General features: G+C 47.1%; 1 protein-coding gene across 6 annotated transcripts in view; it reads right to left on the reverse strand.

Moving 5' to 3' along the window:
* Positions 1-495: 495 nt before the first annotated feature.
* Positions 496-22595, reverse strand: part of Fars2 (phenylalanyl-tRNA synthetase 2, mitochondrial) — a 445419-nt gene continuing 423319 nt past the window's right edge. For 5 of the 6 annotated variants that reach the window (XM_033761935.1, XM_010622796.3, XM_010622794.3 and 2 more), the window contains one exon: positions 863-1095. In XM_033761935.1, the coding sequence (XP_033617826.1) occupies positions 957-1095 (139 nt within the window). In that variant the 3' untranslated portion in view covers positions 863-956. Of the gene's footprint in view, positions 1096-22595 lie in introns of all 6 variants that reach the window. The other variant, XM_010622793.2, reaches the window with a different exon arrangement.

A 22595-nucleotide genomic window follows, 5' to 3' on the forward strand; every position in this document is an offset into this window, starting at 1 on the left:
CGCCTTCTCAGAGCAGAGGCCTCCTGCTGGGAACAGAAATGGGAGGACGGGGAGGACCTGGCCATCTGCACCCTCTCAGACCTGGGCAGGCCTCACGCCTTTCTTTCCTCTGCAGCAGGCCAGAAGCAGCCGGGCCAAGTTCTGTGGCCTGAACTTGACTCTCGGCCACAGTTTATGTACAGCTAATACATGTACAGCCTTGCTCAGGGGTGTGGCTCCCTTCACATTCAAGGGAAGCCCTGGTGTCCTCTTTGAAGCCTGCTCTTTGCAGAACAAAGAAGAAAAGGGCAGAAGACACGGAGCTGGTTCCAAAGGCTCCCTGCACAGGCACATCTTGGAGGTACCACTAGTTGGGTTCCAGGCCACTGTGGTACAGTGAATGCCACCACGAAGCAAGCCACGTGAATACTGTGGTTTCTGAGCTTATGTTTTCATGCTACACTGTAGTCTGTTAAGTACGCAACAGCATCATATCTAAAAAATCACCTACACGCCGCAGTTAAAAAACACTTTATTGCCAAAAGATGCTAATGATCATCTGAGCTGCTGAGGAAAGGGTGCTGGTAGACCTGCTCTGCCAGGGCTGCCATGAACCCTGCATCTCTGTAAACACAGCACCCGGGAATCATGAAACAGCGAGCACCTTGGCCACCATGAGCTGTGTCCTTACCCGAGGGGAAGAACCTGTCAGGCACAAAATCATGCTGGTGCTTAATGGATCCCAGGGACCAATTAACCACGCTAAGAGCTAAGGGTAAAGCGTGTCTAGAAGGGAAGAAAGGGAGCACTTGTCCTGTTCTCTTCCCTGTCCCCAAATCAAAGGCGAATGCATGTAGACACTCCCTCGGGAGTGACCCTTATCTTCTCAAGTCCCCATTGAGCAGAAGACGCCTGACGCTGCAGCTCACGAAGAGCATCTTTTCTTCTTTCTGCAGCCCCGGGGCTGCATGGTGACGTCAAAAGCGGCCCTCCACTCCCAGCTGCTGCACCACTGCGGCCTGGATGTCCTGGTGGATGTGTCCGACCTCCCTCTGGGAGAGCGTCCGCTCCATGTGGCGGTAGGTGATGCGGTAACAGTGGCTGGTCCTGTGTGTCCTGGAGAGGGGACAGAAGGCAGGGGGTAAGTGACAGACGTGCCTGCACTGTGGGATCTGGGAAGGCTGCCGGGGCCAGACCATCCACCGACTGCACGGAGCACTGAGCTGGGAGCCGGCCCCCCACACCACTATGGAGGTAGCCCTGCGATGCCTCAGGGACAGTGACGACCATGAGGGTAACATTAGCTCCAATGATCACAACTGCTGTACCCTGCTGGGCCCGGTGCCTCCATGTTCCCTGGGAAGGACACTTTCAACAGACCCATTTTCCTGGCCAAGCCCTAGAGAGCTTCACTCAGCAGCCAGGAGGCATGGCAGGCTCCCAGGTGACAATGATGGGAGGACAGGATAGGCCCCAGTGCCAACCTGCCTCCATCTCACCCAGGGCACAGAAAATACCCTGTTCATAAGGCACACTCCTGGCACCCTGCAGGTCATGGGAAGCACATGGGTGATCATGCCACAAGGACCATGCGTGTCACATGCATGATGTCAGCCTCCGCTTTCCAGAGGTGACCCAGATCCCAGGAAGAGCTGGGTCATTCTGAGAAGTGCGGAGACAGCAGCAGGGCCCACTGCCCATAGGGCAGTCACTAAGCACATGCCTGTTGATCTAATCAGAGAGACCGGAGCACCAGAGCTGGCCAGCAAGCCTGGCCCCACTCCAAGCTTCCTCTTACGGCCAAGTGGTTGAGGATCCGATACGACCCCTCTGGGTGCTTAATATTCTTCTGTGTCACAAGAGACTTGTTCAACTTCAGAGCCACAGGAATTTCTCTTTTCCGGCCTCCTGCCTATAGTATTTATGGCATCTCTTCCTTTCTTCTTTCAGAGATGGGGCAGATCAAGCAGATCCCAGGTGGTTCCCTCGGGGACATCATCCCCATCTGAGCTGGCCAGGGACAGGCCACATGGTCATGGGCAGGTCACGCCACGGCATTGAACAAGTAGCTTCAGGTGTGGGAAGACCTGACTGTCGCCATTGTTCTTGGGCTCCCGGTACCTGGCCATGGTGCTCTCTGCAGCCCCTCCCACCTTCCCTCTCGCTGTCGAGGCTGGTGGAGGGGGGAAAGTGGCACCTGAGACCTGAGTCCCCTCAGGTGTTTGTCAGGCACTGACACGGTGCTGTGTGCCCAGTACAGTGCCAGACACTGCAGCAGCCACAGGAGAAATGGGTCATCTTGCTTATGAAGGGGCCTCCCTTCTGCAAGGAGAATGCTGGCCAGTGACGGCCACACCTGTCCACCCTGTCTGCCCAAACCCTGGGAGCACTGTGCCGGGAGCCTCTTCCTCTGCTTCCCTGTGAGGAGGTCTGGCTCAGGAAACAGGCGTGACTGTGCTTTTCCTGGCACTTACTTGCTTTTGGATTCTGTTCCCTGCTCCATGGTGCCTTCCCCATCCACCATCTTGCCCGATCCCCATGCTCAAGCACAGACTGGCAGCAGGGTGATGGAGGCCACCCGCGTGCGCAGCGGGACAGCAGAGTGAGCCAGCAGGAGGGTCCCTGGGGTGGGCCCCCCTCCCAAACTAGAACTTTAGAACAAAGACAGGACACACGGGTGCTGAGAACAGTCCAGTCCGCATCAGAAAGGACCATCAAAGTTGTAACTGCTTACACAGGGCCCAGCAATCTCACTCCTGGGCATATGTCCAAGGAAATGGTATCAGTGAGTCAAAGAGACACCTGCATTCCCACATTCACTGCTCACAACAGCCAAGACATAAGAGTCGCCTGAGTGCCCACCGGTGGATAAATGACAATTGGATGTATTGATTCAAACACACACACACACACACACACACACACACACACACACACACACATGCACAGCCTGGGAATAATATTCTGCCTTGAAAAAGATAAATTCTGTCATTGTTCAACATGGATGAATGTGGAGGACATATGTTAAATTAAACAAGCCAGGCACTGAGAAGTAGATATCACAGGTTCTAAGTTATATATGGAATCTAAGAAGCTGATCGTACAGGAGGAATGGTGGCCAGAGGCGGATGATAGGAGGGAGGTGGAACTGGACACCAGCACTGAGTTACAGTCCAACACGAGGAAGCATTTCTGGGGTCTGGTTGCACAGCAGGGCGATTACGGTCCACAATACTGAAGTGACTGTTTTAACACTGCTCAGTGAAGGTTCTGAATGACAAATGTCTGAGGTAACGGATGTGCTTGGTGTCCCGCTCTGATTACAGTGCAACCCCATGCTGGGTCCCATAAATACGTACACTGAAGCACCAATAGCAATTTTCATCTACATTTTAAAGAGCTGAGCGACAAACGTTTTGAAACAAAACAAAAATAAAAGGGATCCTTTCCCAGTTCCTTCTCGTTTTTCTTCCTAAGTGACAAAATGAACGATTACCAAAAGTACTATTCAGACTGTCACTGTTCCTGGGGCAAAATGAGAGAGCGAGGGCTCTCTGAGGATGAGGCCCCTGAGCCCACGGGGTGGCAGGGGCACAGGGCAGAGTGCTGGCGAGGGAGGGAAGGGGAGGAGGGACGCCTCCCTGACACAAGCTCTCAGCTCACCCTGGCAACCAGACGGGCTGTAAACTGGAAATAAAGCCCTTCTCTGTCCAGCCCCAGCCCGGCCCCTGCAGCACCCACAGTAGTCTGCTTCTCCATCTGTGCAGAACAGTTACTTCATGTTCTTGGACGGCGAGCTCCACACTCCCAGAATAGACCACGCACGCGCGCAGAGAGGCCGCAGCGGCCATTTGCGGGGATCACTCAGCAGGGGGAAGGGCTGTCGGGGGCGTCCCATTGCAGGCTCACAGAGCTCCCGGCTCCCTCTCACCCGAGTGCTGCTGGCCCGTGGCGGCGGTCTGGAGCCTGCAGCGGACACCGTGAGGCAGGGCCGGGGCCCATTCAGGGCACTGCCTGGGGCGTGAGGGCCGGGCGCAGACAAGAGGCACCGGGTGGGGAGGCTGTGCCGCTGGGGCCACTCCTCAGAACGCGGAGCCCACAGAGCAAGGTGCGGAGAAAGAGCGCGGACCTTTGCTGCCTGTCAGATGCGGAGCAGTTTGTGTGACCTTTTGTGCCTTGGTGGCTTCATCTGCAGCAGAGGCCAACAACTTCCCAGGGTCCCTAGGGTTTGTGAGGACTGAGTGAGGGAAGTCGGGGGGCCTTGATAGAGAACCTGCGGTACCCAGGTAGACGTTCCAGACAGTCATCCCCTCTTCTGTGGGGGACACAATCCAAGACCCCCAGTGAGTGGATGCCACAATGACAGTAGCAAATCTTAAATTCTACACTTTTACTATACATATATACCTATTATGAAGTCTGATTCATAAATTAGGCACAGTGAGAGAGTAACAATAATAAACAGGACAATTATAACAAATTCTTGAGCTCTGGTACCACTATGGAATAAAACAAGGGTTACCTGAACACAAGCACTGTGGCACCACAGAGGCAACCTGAGGACTGAGAAGGCTACTAAGTGATGAACGGACAGGTAGTGTCCACACCATGGATACACTGGACAAAGGATACTTCGCACCTGACTATGACACAGCGGTGGGGGGGGGGCTTGAGATCGCATCACGCCTGTCAGAATCATGAGTAATTTAAAACCTGTGAACTATTCATGTCTGGAATTTCACACTTAATATTTATGGACAGAGGTTGACCTCATATAACCAAAGCCAAAAAAAGCACAACTTCTGATAAGAAGGGGCCACTGTACCTGCTGGTTTATCCATCCTTCTTTATCCACAAGGCTTCCTGGAGAAAAGAATAAAACTTTGCTGGTTGAGGGGGTTATATTTTTTGTGCTTTTTTTCTTTTAATGTATTAATTAATATTTCTGACTAGAAATTCAACCCAGGGCCTTTGCACTCAGCTATATTCCCAGCTGTTGCATTTTTATTCTTTCTTTTAGCCTGTTTTTCTAGGTTTGGACCCTAACCTTGGTCCAAGCGTGACTCGAGCTTCCTTCCGACAGAGCATGGACTGTTTGTTAGCTTTTGCTGCAAACACGGGGAGAGCAATGACTCATTGTGCAGAGTTGTGTACAATTTAATAAGCGATCTGGAAACTAAGTCAATTATTTTCTCCCCCGTTACTTTCCCAATTTAAAAAAGCCAAAAGGGAAGAGAAGAAAATGAAACTTGGATGATGACACTTAGAGTCTGATAACTCTTTTATCCCTTTTCCTAGTGAACTACTCTGGGATTTTCTTTTTTCTTTAAATAATTGTTTTATTTTCCTTTGGATTAACATTTAAAAATGCTCAAAATCACTAGCCACCCAGGAAATGCAAATCAAAACTATAATGAGGTTCCATCTCACTTAGGTTAATATGGTTGTTAACAGAAAAGCCCAGCTCTGGAGTTTCCTGAGAAAGACGGCAGTGTGGGTGCACATGAGGAAAGAGGAAGTAGGGTGCAGGGGTCCTGGTCCGGTGCATGTCTGTATCACACTGGCTCTGCAGCTCCTTTGGGCCCCAGCATCCCAAGAATGAGCTCAGAGGCCAGAGGTGAGCCGGATGCAGGGGAGGAGCTGAAGCCAAGGCCAAGGCCAAGGTGCTGTCTTGCGGGGAGTGGTCAAAGAAGCCAGCTGCTTCTGCGGGGGAGGTGGGGCATTGGCAGGTGGATCCAGAGGGCCACCCTGCAGCCAGTGGACTCCAGGGCTCCAGCGGACACTGCACAAGCCCGGTCCTCTCCACCAGCTCCCTTCCTTTCCATCCCATCCACATAGCACTGCAACTTCGAGGCTCTGTCTCCTGCTCAGGACGCTGTGTCTGGGACCCGCCTTCCCAGGGTCGTGCTGAGCTCCCCTCCTGCCTTCACAGAGAGTGAGCCTCACAGTTGCTTTTCACTGTTGCAATTTTCTTCTGGACGGATTTCAGTTCCTTGGAGTCAGTCACAAGAAACCAGTCCAGATGGCTTCTCCTACAGTCAGAGCCTTGGGAAAAACGACTCCAGTCTGGGCCTCCGTGGAGGGAGTGCCGGGCAGGGAGAGAGACTGTAGCTGGGCCACTCCTTGCCAGGCCGGCTCCCCTTCACACAAGCGATTCTCAGAGACACATGTTCTGCAGACCAGAAGCGCTTTCTAACTTCAAACACTCGCCAGGGCCTCGGGAGGTTTCAAAGCACTCCAGGTTTCATTCCCATCACTCCCTGGAACTTCTGGTTCTCTGAGTTCGCATCTCCTGCCACGCTCCACAGGAGGAGGGAGCTCCTGTCCCGCTCTCCACAGGGTGGACCTGTCTGTGTGTAAGTGCTGCGGGGGGAATCTTCGTCGGTCTGCCTGAGTACTACTCCACAGCTACAGGATCTGAGGCCGGTTCTTAGTCTCTGATCTGGGTGCTCACTCTACAATACAGGTAATAAACTCAGAGGGCTTTGGAAAAGATGGAATGAAAAGAATATGTAAAGTTTTCATGAAGTTCTGGCTTACAGTTAGTAGCTGGTACCATTATTTATGTAGCTAAAGGCTCTAAATGCCTCCACATTGGCCCACACTGCAAGAACTGAATGGCTGCAGACGATGATCTGAACTTCAACTTTCCGGTCTTTACAGACAAATCATTTTTTGCAGCATGTGCAACAAAGTAGATGAAACTCAAGGACAAATACTGAATAATGCCACTCACATTGTGCCTAGAAGTGGTCAATCTCACAGAGACAGGAAGCAGAATGGGGAATGCCATGGGTTGGGCTGGAGTGGGGGTGAGGGGTGTGGAACTGCTCAGTGCAGACAGATATTTAATTTGAGGAGATGAGAAAGTTTTGCAGTGGGATGGTGGTGATGGCTGGACAACAATGTGAACACTCTCAGTGCCACTGAGGATTAAAAGTGCTTAAAAAGGGCGAATGTGGCAAATTTCATGGTGTTTATATTTTGCCACACATAGGACACAAAGAGGAGGGTTGGCCCAAGTAATCTATTTGACTATTAATGGAATAGAAGTAAGGAACTCAAACTATATTAAAAACTAAAGACAATGCAAACACCAGATCATTCTGTGCACAGACAGGTGCCAAGGTTTCTGTCCTCCCCAATGAAACAGCCGCATGGTCCCATACATTGGGCACTAAGGAGCACTGAGTTTTATGAAAATGACTTTACCTCCCCATCCCATCCCCATAGTGCAATAGCAGCGTCTGGTCATAGTCAACAGATTCTTTTCAATCGTTCCACTGCCTTCCAAATGATTCTCTTACATTTCTAACAAACCTGAAGTAATGTTTCCTTTTTCACAGATTTCCAAAGCTCTGTGCTTTTCAGTTGTGTGGAAAGTTTAGAAGAGCTTTTATTTTTCTCTCTGGCTCAGAGTTGCAGAGCCAAAGTCAACAGAGCTAACTTTAACTGCATTACGAGGCGGCTTCCCAAGCCTGTGGATGCTTCAGTGGATGAGTCAGGATACAGAATGGCAGATGTGTGGCAGGGGAAGAATTATGTTCCCAACTTGGTCAACTGACCAGGAATCATCCATTCTGGGCAGCCAACTGATCAGAAATTATTTATTCTCTGCTGAGGCAGGTACTGCAGGAGATACACTCAGGCATACAGATCACTTGATCAACACATGAATATTCATGGAGTGGCTGGCCTGTGCATGACACAGTGGTGGAGTGAGAAAAAAGAGTGTCCCAAAGTGACAGCAAGGAAGATTACTCTGATGATGGCGATGGGCTACAACACAAGAGCGGCCCCAGAAGATAATATCACCCACTGACGTCATGGCCACCTTAGTTTGTGCAATCACTGTTTACAATGTGTGCACAATGACAAAGGTGCCTGACAATTTACTTCTCAGAACGTGGCCCTGTGATTAAGTGGCACAAGGCTATCAATGTCTACTTAGAATTGAAGACCTGAAAAGATAGGCATCAGGAAGAAGCTATTAATGCTGAATGTTATATAAGTGGCAAAAACCCAAAGCAAGTCAGAGGTCAGAGCAGACTACAGAGGAGATGAGATTAAATCTAGATCTTCTGAGGGACAAGGGGAAAAAAATGAGAACCAAGACCTGTCATGTAAAGGTACAAGATCCCAATAATGAATGTAACTGTACTGTATACCTAAAATGTACCAATAAACTCAATGAGGAAAATGAATAAATAAATAAATCTAGATCTTCTGGTACAAGTAGGGTTCGGACACATGAAGGGCAAAGTACACACTCTGGCTGACAAAAACCCCAAGGGATACAGGCAGCAGGAGCAGCCCCTGCGTATCTCTCCCTTTCATTTAAACAGAGAGTGGCTCAATGCACGTTCCAGGTCTAAAAGCCCCCAGGACCTGTTCTCAGGGGAGGGAAGGTGCATACATGCACAGGACCAAGCTGGCTTTGCTGTGGCATGTGCAGAGGTTGGTTACCCTGCTCACGGCAGATCAGAACAGTTTCACAAGTGGATGCCATTTGAACTGGGGTTAGAAGGACCAGGCAAGAATCCGGCTCACAGATATGTGGAAAAGGAGGAAAGGCTATTTCTGCAAAGAAAGAAGGAACAGAGGCAGAAGGAACTGTGAGCAGAAGGAAAAGCTCACAGAGAGGTGGCTGGTTCACACCAGTGGTTTGCGTGGACAGAGGGTCCAGATATGGTGGCAGGAGGTGGCCTAGTGGAGGGGGTCACAGAGGACTGCCTGATATTTTTGGATAAGAAACCTCAGCCAAAAAATCCATTATTAAACAACCAGCCCCAAACAACTGGATCCAAGACCAGGTCCTTGTAGGAATCCTCTGAAAGGTGAAGGACGTTACTCTAAGCAGTTTCGCTGCACAAAGAGGCTGGGCCTTGCTAACTTCAGTTCTCATCTCCCCAAACAACAGAGGGCTGCGGAGCTGCTGCTCTCTGCCATGTTGCCATCGGGTGCTAGCAGCTGCCCATCCAGAAAGTGCATGGTCATCTGTCCTCAACTCCATGGCTCAGGAGTGGACGTACCCAGGATGGTGTGAGGCGGGACAGCTGCCATTTCTGCAGTGACTACTGGTGGAATAGGCTAAGACTCAGGGTTAGTTACTTTTAAAATAATTTCATGTTCATGTAAAGGAGGACTAAAAGGAGTAACAGAAAATGTGAAGTAGGAAGAAAAGGGGCAAAGGGGAAGGGGAAGTGGGAGGAGTAGGGGAAAAGAAAGGTGGGAATGGAATTAACATGAGAAAAAGAAAAACTGGAAACACTAAAGTCTTTGTAGCTAGGGAGGGGTGGAGGGGTTGAAGGGAGGGCAGGGGAATGGGGAAAAATAAGAACCAAGATGGATTATGTAAAGGTGCAAATTTCCAATGATGAAAGTTATTACACTGTATACCTTAAAGGTACCAACAAAATTAATTAAGTAAAACACAGAATTTCACATTAGCAAAGGGAACTTTATATACATAACGATGACACTGGTATTTGGCAAGTACCTTAATTGACTCTCTGGGTCTTGCTAATAGTGTCATGTCTTGACAAATCGTGCATGGCAGGGGGTGGGGCCACAATAGGGATTTGGCTGTCGGTGTTCTTCCTCTGTTATATTCTCAGCTAGAATATAGGAGTGATGTCTTGATAAATACTATCATATAGATAATACATTTTATGAAATCATCAAATCTAAAATAAGGGCCCTGGAGATCTTCTAATCCATGTTTGAGTTCTTTTATACAACACTTGTGCTAGATTACTTCTGAGGCAACCTATTCCAGGCTTCTATAGTGTGGGCAGAGAAGGGGTTCTACACTGAGATGACAAATGTGTCCCAAGTTTGTCAGACCTGCATTCACTTCTCTCTCTGCCTCTCTCTCTGTCTCTGTCTCTGTCTCTCTCTCTCTCTCTCTCTCTCTCTCTCTCTCTCTCTCTCTCTCTTTCTACCATGACAGTCTTTCAAACACCTCAATTCTCTATCAGCAGCAAAACAGCATGATGCCTTGGATAGGAAATGCCAGGACCAACGGCAGTTAGAATGGGAAGGGACCATGGAGGTAGCACATATCATGTTCAGCATCACTGTTTCCAGAGTCATCCATCCACCCAACCATCCATCCTTCCATCCATCCATCCACCCCATCCACTCACCCCATCCACCCACCCCATCCATCCTTTTCCATCCATCCATCCATCCAATTCATTAACAAATTCATTCACCAAATGAATAGTAAACACTCACTCTAAATTACCTATTCTGCTAGCTACCAGGGACCTAAAAGTGGAGTAAAACAAATCAAAACAAACTATACATGACCTGGCCCTTGTGGAGCTCTTAGTATAAAACAAGAGGTATGTATTAATCAAAGAATTAGAAAGAAATGTAATTTACAACAGCACTAAAGGTTATGGAGAAAAGGTACATGGTGCCATGAGGCTACATAAAAGGGCCATTAACTTAAAGGTCAGAGAAGGTTTCTTATGAAAGTATCAGTGAGCTGAGACCTGAAGGAGAACAGGCACCAAGTAGGCGATAGAAGGTGAGGAGGAGGCAGGCAGTATTGCTTGCACAAGACACATAGCTACAATGGGCCTGGGATCTAATCGTTCCTCTGAGCTATAGGGTGTTGGTCAGATCCCTTACCTTCTCTAGGTCTTGCTTTTCTTGTCCACAGCGAACAGTTTTGCATGTTGCACAGGGGAAGCTGGTGTGAACCTAGGTTTGCTACTGTAAGCAATACTAATTGAGAGTCTCCGGGTTTAGTCTTTCTGTTTTAATAAAGTGAAAGAATGCCAATGTGTCTTCCACACAACCTCCTTCCAAGACGTACCTCCTGAACAACACAAAGAGTACTGCAGAACTCAAAGCAAAGCTGCTCTAGTTAAGTGGGCATCAGCGTCCCACCACCTGGCCTCCACCTCCACCCATGGCAGCTTCCTCCCAGAAGCTCCTCAGAATCTCTTAAGCTCATATGTGGGCAGTTTGAACACCAATCCAACTCCTCCCATGGAAGAAAGCCAAGCTTATGGAGGCAATGATTCACTTGAACTCATCTTAGGCTTTACAAATTCTAGTACAACGGTCTTAGGATATGATTGGAGTTCCTGTACTTCTGAAGGAGAAATCTTTGCTCCTGTAGAGTGAAGAGGCAGCCAGACAGAGAGGACAGGGGCAGCCCGACCCCTGCACCTTGTCGTAGAGTGTGTCTGAGGTAAGGGGCATAGTGCAAGCCTTGGTTTTCCTGTTTTCTAGGCAGTGCAGACCACAACTGTCTCAGTGGTACTGAGACTTAACAGGTTTTTAAAGCACTTTATAATTATAAATGACTCCTTAACTTTATTAGATAAAAGAGAAACTTTGTTTTTGTAAATGGTCAAACAACATTTCGTGCTAAAATTGGTAAGGAAAAATATCCTAGCTGCATGATATTTCATATATTAAAAGAGTATAACTGTGAAGTAGTTAGATATATTTCCTAACCTGGCTTAATATTGGCCCTATAAAAATTCTTGAAAAAAAAAGAGTTCCAAACAGTTTTTGAGACCTGGACACACTTAGGTGGCCATGAGCATCTATCATCTGGAGGTGAGGAGTTTAACTGAATTCAGAAGTTTCTGGAATGTTTGCACTCATTACCTTGTAGCCATATTCCAGCTGGGGCCACATTTCTGATGGGGTTGCTTTTACCTCCTGAGGGGAGGACAGTCTGTCACTGCCTTTTCCAGAGCAAAGAACAGGCCTGGTGAGATGAGTGGCTTAGCGAAGGCCACTGGTTTGTCCTTACCCACTCTGCTCAGCTTGTGCCTGTCCACTACAGCCACCATCAACTCCCTACAACAGGGTGAGCCCAGCAAGAGCTATTCATGAGTTAGACTCCAGGATGCTCCTAGAGTGTGACTATGCTTTTGTCATAAAAGGGGACGTTCAGTAAGAAGTAATACTTAGCAGAGAAAGTATAGGGAGCAAAATGAAAGAAAAAATTTAAAAATATTTTAAAACTACTACTATATTAAGTGCTAGGTATTTTCATTTATATCACTTTATCCTTATAAAGAACAGAAAATATAAAGAAGAAAAAAGCCAGAAGGAGGGAAATATAAGGTTGACAAAGGAAGCCAGAACTAGAAAACACAGGACACAGATCCGTAGGTGGTGAGCTGAACTGTTGAAAATACCAACTTGGTTTAGGACTCATGACTAAAGCAGAAGAAATGCAATCAATTCCTGGGTTCAGATGAACAAAAGGGAAAGCACCGTAAGGCCTTATGGAAGTGCCGCATACTCCGCACGACAGTCCAAGAGTTTCCTGGATCAGGCTTCGCCCAGGGAACGGCATGGCTCAGGATGGCTGGGATTTACAGATTGTTTACTGAGGCACCACGCTGAATCCACACACACTATTTCACTGAACTCTTACTTTATTCCAATCATACTGGGGATCATTTGGCCTACTTTTCACCTGAGAAAATTATTGCTCACGGAGGTCCAAAATGACTTTCCCAAAGTCCCCCTCGAACTATGTGAGAGATGAGATCCCAACTGAGGAGTGGTGGCCTCCACAGCCATGTACTTAATTTTGGGGGACGGGCACTGTCTGATGTTGGTGGCCAATGTCTCGAGTCTGTCCCTGTTTCAAAGCACTATGAGGTTCTATAGGGCTGTTTCCTTGATGAAAATTGAGGAAATAGTTTAAAAATGTGATTCCATTAAAAACAAAAATAAAAACAAAACAATTTTGCTTGGGACAAGAGGGGCTGGGCTGGGTCTTTTGTTGGTCTGGGTATCTTTGCTACTTGGAAAATCTATGGACCTCTCTAGGTCTCAATAAAACAGAAGTAATCCCATTTATTCCTAACTACTCCCTCAGTTAGGAAACACTGAAGTCATGTGAGCTAAGTATTGGTAGCAACTGAGAAAAAAGCACTAATAATGTAAAAGTCAGGGTCAGTAAACAATCGCAAAATATTATTGAGTTGCAGTTGTCCATTTTCAAAGTCAGTGAAAAGAAGTACTGTTTTCCTACTTCAAGGAAAAAAAAAAAAGATTTCAGGCATACCTTTCTGGTACTCTGGAGAGAAACATAATCAATTTTCTCCACTTGAGCTTTGTCCATTATAAACGTTTTGGTGAAATTCAATAATAATGCCTGTGGGTTACTTTCAGAGGCCACGTGTCCAGATGCCTGTGTTGTGGGCACTCGGGCACCGTGACACACTGTTACGAGTGGAGAACTACTGATGCGGTCCTGGTCTTACAGATACTTCAACTCATGATGACGTTTTACTGGGTGGAGGAATGAGTATGGGGCGGGCAGAGTGCATTTTGGACCGATTGCTGGGACAAGTGATCAGAGAGCACACCTGTCTCTGCCTGCCACAATCTGTCCTGGGCTTGAGAACTAGTTCATAATGAGAGGAACTGATAGCAGAATAAGACAAACTAAAGGTCTGACTGCTACACAAAGCTACACGTACAGAATAACATACAAGAACAAGGACTTTTTAAAAAGTAGGTAGCAAAGGCGACAAGAAGACAGCTAGGGGAAAATCTCCAGGTATAGAGGTGAAGAACATGAAGTGCAGTAGTAAGCACCCAATGTGTCAGCTGCCGGAGGGAACGGCCACGCCAGGCATTGCAGCCTGGAGTTCAGATATTAGTATCCACCCTAGAAGAGGAGAAGGCTTTGCCCACCTGGGGCAAGAGGCTGGAGCTGAACTTGCTGCCCAAACTAGAAACCTCCGGAGCCGTCTCCTTCTTTATCCTAACAGTGGAGAAAAAAAGAAGAGGAAGAGGAAGAGGGAAGTGGGGGGGTAGGGGGAAAAGAAGAAGAGGAAGAGGAAGAAGCAGAAAAGAAGAGGAGGAGGAAAAGGAGAAGAAGGAGGAGGAGGAGGAGGAAGAAGAGGAAGAGGAAGGCAATGATGATGATGATGATGATCACCACCACCAAAACAACATCCACAGCACAGATAGGTGAAAAAAACCTTGCCTCTTTCTGGATTCTGGGAAAACAAAGAAGGATCCTATTCTGAAAATTCAAGTAAGTCTACTGAAAGATGAAGGTAAAGTTGGTCCCCAGAGGTGCTAACCCTGGATGCCTGGCAGAAATTGCCAAGGGAGAGGCTGGTCCCCAGGTCTCACCTCAGAAATACTCCAAACAACACAACCTCAAGTCTCTGAATTACAGAACACAACCCATTATATGCTGGAGTCATTAGACATGGGAGACAGAAACACTAGTGCTCCAAAGACTTCAGATACTGGAATAATCTAAAAGAAAATGATAAAAAGTTAAGCATGTTTAAAATGCTTAAAGGCATAAAGCAACCACATGAAATGACATTATGAAAAAAGAAGAGCTCATATCAATGACCTGTGAAGAAATGTACAGTAATAATACGATAGTTGTAATTTAAAAATGAGTGGGAGGGTTAACTAACAGAAGACACAGCTGAATGGAAGATTAGTAAACTGGAAGGCAGATCAAGAGACTGCTCAGAATGCAGGAGAAAAAAAACACAGAAGTGAAAAATATGAGGAGTTAAGAGATAAAAAGATAGAATATGAGCATTAGAAAAATATAGAGAGCACAAAGAGTGACAATATCTGAAGAGATAAGAGCAGAGAAGTTTCTAGGATTAATAAAGTTGTTTGGATAAGGAAGGACAATAAACCCTGAATTTTTTTTTAAGATGCATTAGACACATGGTAATAAAACTGCAGAAATCCTAAGGGGAAGAGATGACCTGTGAATAATGAGAGAGCAAAATCAGAACCTATAGAGCAAAGACAAAAATACAGACTTTATACAAGTTACAAAAAGGCTACGTGGTGATGGCATGAAACCCCCCACCAAGTCACTGTAGATTACATCCAGTTTGGCTGTCCTTCTGGAATACCGGTGAAATTAAAATAATTTCAGTTGAAGTGAGGTCAAGTGAGAGTTTATGACTGATGCACTTTCAGCGGGAGATTTATGAAAACTGTGTTTCAGGAAGAAGAAAATTAACCTTACAAAAGAAGGAGAGCTGAGAAGTCAGCAACAGTAACATCACCGTGGACAGCACGTCCCAGTGGGAGCTCGCTTGCTTCTCCCACAAGATTGTCCGGACGCTGTGGTTTCAGGTGTCTCGCTTTCCAGGACTGACCTCCATCTTAGGCGGTATTGCCAGTACTGCTCTAAGTCGGTATAAGCAGCTCTGGAAAGTCATTACCATCAGTCCCCAGCTTCCCACAGAACCCTGTGGAGTGATGCAGCCTTGGGCCACAAAGACCTGCTCTCAGCCATACCAGAGGACATTGCTGTGGCAGGTTAATGGATCCTGTAAGCCTTGGCTTTGACACTTTTAAATAGGACTAATAAAACATATGAAATAAAGCCATGCATTGCATAACACGGGCATACATCCTGAGAAACATGTCCTCAGGCAGTGCTGTCACTGTGTAAACCTCAGAGTGCACTTACACAAACTAGAACGGTGATGGTGTCGCTGGGTGACACAATTCTATGGGACCACCTTTAAATATTGGCCCATCATTGACCAAGACATCATTATAGAGCACAAGGCTGTATGGGTGAAGATTCTAACACAGTACCTGCTATGAAATACTCAAAGGGAATGGTTATTAAAGTAATTATACGCATTATATACTTTGTTAATTCATTATTTTAATGAGCATTACAGGTTGGCTCTGAAATGTCCCTAAAAGCTCATGTATGGAAGGCTTGGTCCCCAAAGCAGCATTGTTCATAGTTGAGGCCATTAGGGGTGACTGGACCACAAAGGCTCTGACCGATCAATGGATTAATCCACTCATAGATTCATAGCTCATTGGGCTACTGGGGAAAGAGTGGACCCTTTAGGAAATACAGCCTATGGGAGGAAGTAGGTCACTAGAAGTTGTGCCCTTGAGGGGACTCCTTCCTCCATCTCTCTTTGCTTCCTGGCCACCATGAGCTGAGTCACTCTTCTCTACGACATGCTGCCCACCATGCCGCCTTGCCACAGACTCAGAAAAAACAAAACTGATCCCTCCAAACCATGAACCACAATAGATCTTTCTTCTTTTATGTAGTTTTTTTCTTGTATTTTGTCACAGGATGAAACACTAACAATGAACAATGCCTGACTTTCCATTAAATTAAGTAAATCCATGGATTTACTTGGAGAGAAAAAATAGAGCACTGATGCTACCTAAAGTTTGGGAGCCACGTGCCAAACACTGTACAGACTGTCCCGGCTGCAAGCACCTCCAAGCTCAGGGTATCTAAGCAAGTCCCCTGTCTGCACAGCTATGGCAAGTTCAACCTGACTGCTGCTGTTTGAGAGGGCGTTGCTACAGGGCACGGCTGGCAATTCTTATGAATTTTGCGGCTAGACTTGGAAGATATGTCCTGGTTGGCTTTGCTTTTGTAAATCACTCTCTGCAGTAACATCTAGCCACAGAGAAGAGAGATGATAGATAGGACAGTCTGTCTGTTGCTCTTTCTTCAACAGAGAGGACACAGCCAGGAAATGCAGATGCATGTGGCATGGAGAGGTACAGGGTGGCAAAGAAAAGGCTGGATTACTGAGAGCTCTGAGCTACAGCCAGTCACTTCTACAGCTCTGTAAAAGACTCACTCACCTCAGCCTCTAGGTGCGACAAAGGTCTATTTTGATAACAAAGACACCGATTCCCAAAACACAGTGAGTGTCTAAGAAGAAAGCTGCCACAGAAGAAATGAGTATCTTTTGGCCAGACACTAAGCAGAGCTCCACAGCCAGAGCACAGGCTTGCATATACATTCTGGACACTCAAGCAAAAATGTCACAGAGGGCCCCTTTCTCTTTGTTGTCAACCAAATATTGTGATGTCCAAAGTAGTGCCCCTCTGGCCATCACCTCTTTTCACAGTTTGCAGAGATGACTTCATTCGTAACATTTTCATACAACATTCTGCTTCCTTCTCTTTCCTTCTACCTCTTTTCCCAAATCAAGACTGAAGGGCTTTCAGGTGTGTCACACGGAGTCCCTACGGTCCGTTGCACTTCACACGGCCATCTCACCTACTTCTCCAGCTCCATCAGTCAGCTTTTCATCATGGGGACCAAATTCCTGATGTACACAACGTAAAGGATGAGAGGCTTATTTTGGCTCAAGAATTCACAGGATTCTTCCTTGTTTGGCTGGCTCCAAGGGAGCAGCGGCCTTGTGGGAGCGCCTGATGGAGGAAAACTGCTCACCCCACAGAAGCCAGGAAGCGAGTGAGAGGGAAGAAGAGCAAGACAGACCTTCTCCAACCTCAGAGCCCACCCAACTGACTGGTCCACTGATGAGGTCAGTGCCTTGTGATGCAGGTGTCTTCTGAAAGCCCCAGCATGAACACATGAGACTTTTGGGGGACATTTTAGATCTAAACCACACTGCATTAGTAACAATCAAGAAACAGCCACAGAGGTCTTGTGTCCTGCCTGCCTCTCCCTGCTAGGTGGGGCAGGTCTGCAGGGGCCTCTCTAGGAATCATGCTCTCCCTTCCTGTAATGGCTCTGGGTGAGAGGCACAGGGGCACAGAAAACAGCAGTGTCTGTGTGTTGGGAGGGCTGGGACTCCCATGATGGAGCCTTCTCTCTAACCAGCTGTGTCACCCTGAGCAGATGCCTAACATCTTGGCCTCATTCCTTTATCAACTGCTAAGCTCTCTGCCTGCTCAGTCCTGCGAATCCCAAAGTGCTTATGTGTCAATTTCCGGTAAGGAGAGACAAAAAAGGTGGCATCCGGGGAAGAACACCTTTCTAACTCACCATGGAACTTGAGGTCTGCTCTGTTCCTCCCTGGCCATGATCATTATTGATAACAAACAAGCAGATCATGGCCTGGGAGAGCTGGCTGTCTGAGGTGTCCCAAGCCAACTCTGCTATAGCTGGTTCTGAATAAGCAGCTGCAAAGCTGCTAATTGGACTCAGCAAGCTGCTGAGTCACTGCCGGTGTAAGATCAAATCACTCTGTGCTGATGGTGAGGCCCATCCTGTCAGCAGCTGAGAACGTTTCTTTGTGATTAAGAAGAACAGGGGTGTGCAGACACACCGCAGATTGGCTTTCACAATTTATGACGAGTAATTAAAATCTAACAGGCTACAATTAGAAAGCATCCACCACAACCTTATTTTGCCATTTGAATTTAATTAAATATGTCCCATGATTTAGCTCTAACTCTGCACAGAGAACTGGGTGCCCTGATGTATTGGTTATGACATCTTAGAGGAGGAGAGCAGAGAGAAGAAGCTTAAGTGTTGGGCATAAATCACTAAGCTTTCACTTTTCAGGATCTTCCCACATCACAAGGGTGATGTTGAGAGAGCTGGCTCCTCCCAGCATGATCCTGGGCACCGCTGGGCACTTGGTATATCCAGGGGAGCCTCGAAGAGGGCAGGATGAAGCTGACTGGAGAATACCAAGGTGGCAAGTAGAGAAATGTATCATTGTGTCATTACAAAAGAACCATTGCGTGGAGTACTGTAGCACAAACCAGGGAGCAAGAAATACTTCCTAAATGGGAGAAGTTCAGGGTTCTTTTTCATGCTATCAATGGCTTATCACAAATGAGCAATGACAGTGTGTGTCATGGACAAGGTCACTGGGATCAGAGCCGTAGAACATGGTGTGGGAAACAAGAGTCCTTGGGGAGGCCCTGTCACGCTCTGCGAGCTGGGGTGCTGCCACTAGGCCTGCCACAGAGCTGGAGGGGTGCAGAGGACAAGTATTTGTTCTTCTGCCTCACTATCTGGAGTTGGATGTGCGGGGAGATACCCAACTCTAGAAGCTTAGGAAGGATCCATGACTTACTATTTTTAAAGGGTTTCTCACAGAACAAGTGCTGGTGAGGATAGAATTAAAGGCAATTGATGTAACAGCTCACTGTTGAGCTTGCTTTTTGCTCAGTAAGAAAAAGTTGTCTATTGCTCACTGGGAATTTGCTATATTTTTCAGTATTTTATCAATTATCAATTGGGCAGGAAAGCAGCATCTGGCCCCCAAGCTGGCAAACACGATTTACCTAATAAACTAGAAGTTGGACGGGAAGTCCAAGTGTATTGGTCTGAATCAACTGATTGGCCCTGTTGGCTTTCTTTCCTAGAATGACAACAGAAGGTTTAATTTCTATGATTTCTCAAAATATGTAATAATTTATGTTATTTATGTTATTTATGTTATTTATGTTATTATGTTATTAAGAATCTTCTCCAAGCAAGGCAAATGAAGCAAAGCATTCCAGGTTGACTTACCTGGGGGCCTAGCAAAGCAATTCCAAAGTGGTAGTGAGGAAAAACTTAGAAATCCTAAAAAAGAATGGGTTCACCAAAAAAGATGCCTTTAGATGAGGTGTGCGAAAGACTGAAAGATAATGTATTAATAGTCATTGTTATGATTTGTATCTAGATGTTCCCTGAGAGCCCCCATCTCTAGGAATCACTGTGACCTCTGACTCTCCAAGCTTCCTGTATGTCCATTTTGCTCTCTCCAGCGCCTCTCACTTTCTGGCCCACTGCAGTCCTGTCTGACTGAGACACCAGGCAGGGGCTAAGTCCAGTTTGTGCTGTACTTACCAAGCTGTGTGTCTGGCATGGGGCTGGGTCTGTATACTGAGAGAGGGTCTCCCAGTCATCACTCTTACAGGTCATGTTCAGGGCTGCTGGGGACACCATTCTTCCTTCCTTCTACCTCATTCCCACTCCATTTCCCTAATTCCTGCTCATTTTGTCTTTTCTGATTGAAAACGAGAGTCCCTTGCTCCCCTCTCAATGCTCTCTGCTAACACTGACAAGACACTGCATTGTGACAGATGCTCACTGGTCTGGGCCTCCAACTCCCAGCCCTACCAATTCTGAACAGCAGGGATTGTAAGGACAGACTTCCTCACCTCGTGGAAGACTGCAAAGTACAAACTCACCCCAGGCCCAGGACCCTTGCCTCCCAAGAGCTGACCTGCTCAGCCAGCTGGGTCAGGTGGTGGTGGCCCTAGGTATTTGCTGTTATCTCCTCTCAAGTCTTCCCCGATACAGGGGAGGGAGGCCGCTAGCAGCTTGTGAGTAGCTGCACCCAGGCGAAAGCTCTGGGATGGGGAGGACAGCTCTCTGGATGCAGGTCCATCCCTGTATCAAGAAAGGAGGCAGACAGACTCTAGGGAGGGCAAGTTAGGAGCTCAACCGGCTGTACAATGAGCCACATCCTCTCATTTGGCCATGTCAGAAATACGGCTGTGTCCTGATCTTCACCTGTCTGCATCCAATGTCTATTTCTCAACTGCATCTGTAAGGGTGAAGGAAGAGGGATGTCATGTATTGGATGCCAGTAGTTATGGTCGACCTCAAGATATCAATGAACTCAGTCTGTTACTGTTCTAGGGTAAGCATATGTAGACCAGAAAGCAAAGCGTGGAGGATCCTGGTGTTTGCCTACAGGCAGTACCTCACTTGTGTTTGCCGAGTGAGGGAAGGAAAAGCATTCAGGACTGGCTGGTGAGAGGTGATTTATTTTTGGTTACTGTCCCAGACTCTGTTGAGGACTAGTATGTCCCTGAACACCTTGCTCATGCTGTCTGGGCCTCCAGCACTGTATTAAGACAAAGTGATACAGCACAGCATCTAGCCGGCACTGGGAACCAATACCCATTCTTGAGGAGGAAAATGGTCTTTATTTTCTCTTTATATTTTCTACACTGATGCTGGCTATGCCCTTTGTACCACACAGCTACAGGCTGTAGTTGAGCCATAACCTCTCATTTTGCCATGTCAGGAATGAATCTTTTCCACTAGATATGGGTCCCTGAGACAGTTGGTTTGTAGCCTTTGCTCAAAATGGAAGGTGTTTTCTTCCTCAGCCAACTACAAAAGAGAGAGGTCCAGATGTCAACAGGAAAGTATGGGAGGGAAGGGGCAGAGTCTCAGGAGGCAAAGACTCTGGCTCTCCCAGCAGGGTCGGTGCAGGAAGACCATCTAAGATCCAGGGTGGTGATGGGAGTGTTCCTGAGACCAGGGGTGAGTTAGCTCGAAAGTAGATTTAAATATTATTTGTTAGAATCATTTTAGGTAAGCTCTTAATCTTAAGAATGATCCACAATGAAGCACAATAAATTTAAGGCACGAAGTAGAAAAAATGGGGCATTGGATATAGATTTGAAAACCAATTAATCTCTAAATTCAATAATTAAAAGAGAGGCATCTTAGGAATCTAAATAAGAGTTGATATGTTTTGGCAGTCAGTGAGAAAGGATTATTTAGCAACAAAGAGAAGGCTGATAGACATCTGTCTGCTGACTCCATCCTGCCTCGAGACTGTACATGTGGTGGTAGCCAGTGGTGTAGCTTCTCTGAGTCTTGCTGCAGGGGACCCTGGTAGGTGACCCCACCCGTGGTGGCATCCAGTCTCTAAGATGGTGCCCACGATCCATCCCTGCCATCTGGTACTCATACCCTTGTGTTATTCCCTCCCATTTGGTGCCACATCTCAATCCGTGTCTAGTCCCACAGGTTCTGACTTCGAGCACTCTAAATCTGACCACTTCTCATGGATGTATGCAAAGGCCACTGTTTTGAGAATCACCAGAAAGAGCCATAGAAGGGGCAAAAAGAGGTGGTGCCCAAATTCCCATAAAATCTCTAACTTTTCCCAGAAGATATGTGAATATTCCTCCACTTGATAAGCTGATTCACCCTCTTCCCTCCTTTCACCCTATGTTTTCAACCCCTGGAACGCCAGTGGGTAAAGTTTTATTTGTGAGTCCAAATGCCAGTTGGCCAAGAATGAAAGTCTTTTGTTGCTAAGTTGGTGCTTGGTCTTATTACTGGTTGCACAATTCCCAGAGAGAATAGTCACAATTTGGTAAAATGGGCACAGTGTTTTCTCTCCAGTTTTATGCACCACTACCATCTCTGAGTGTGGAAAACAGGGTTAATAAATACAAACTGATATGGATACTGCTCACACCTAAGTGACAGCCACTCTTGTGAGGACCGAGGGCACAATATGCATAAGATTTCATATCTCCGCCCTTGACCCTACTATTTGTCCAGCTTCCCCGATCCAGCTTCTGATCTCCCCTGCTGGCCACAGGCTGGCACCTCCTCGGTGAAGCCCAGACCTAAGGAGGCGCTGCTTGAGAAGGCTGGCTTGGAAGCACTAAACACTCTGCCAGGCTATTTGGCTGGGCATCCTGAGTGGTAGGATGTCAATGACAGAAAGCCACATGTGGATTGCACTGGGCATGCACATAAAACTTGGCAAGTAGACGAGAATCTGTCAGTGCCAAACACACAAAATGGACACCATTAATGCTGAACATACATACAAGCATAAGAGTGCACGCACACACACACACACACACACACACACACACACACACACACATGCACACACTTTTAAGTCTCCTCTTCCAGGAACCATCTAAAGACCACATGGCCATCAGGCCCCAGTCTTTTTTTCACAAGGGCAGCCTCTGACTGCTCCAAGCAGAACACTGCCTGGCTTCCGGCCGGTCTCAGCAGTGTAAAAAGATAATTATGTGCTGGCTGCCTGGGAATGTAAGGTATCAAACAGATTATTTTAGTAATTAAAATAATGAACAGAGTCCTCTGGGCTGCA

The sequence above is a fragment of the Fukomys damarensis genome, unplaced genomic scaffold, assembly GCF_012274545.1.
Source record: "Fukomys damarensis isolate Sample0158 unplaced genomic scaffold, DMR_v1.0_HiC HiC_scaffold_10, whole genome shotgun sequence".
Classification (NCBI taxonomy): Eukaryota; Metazoa; Chordata; class Mammalia; order Rodentia; family Bathyergidae; genus Fukomys; species Fukomys damarensis.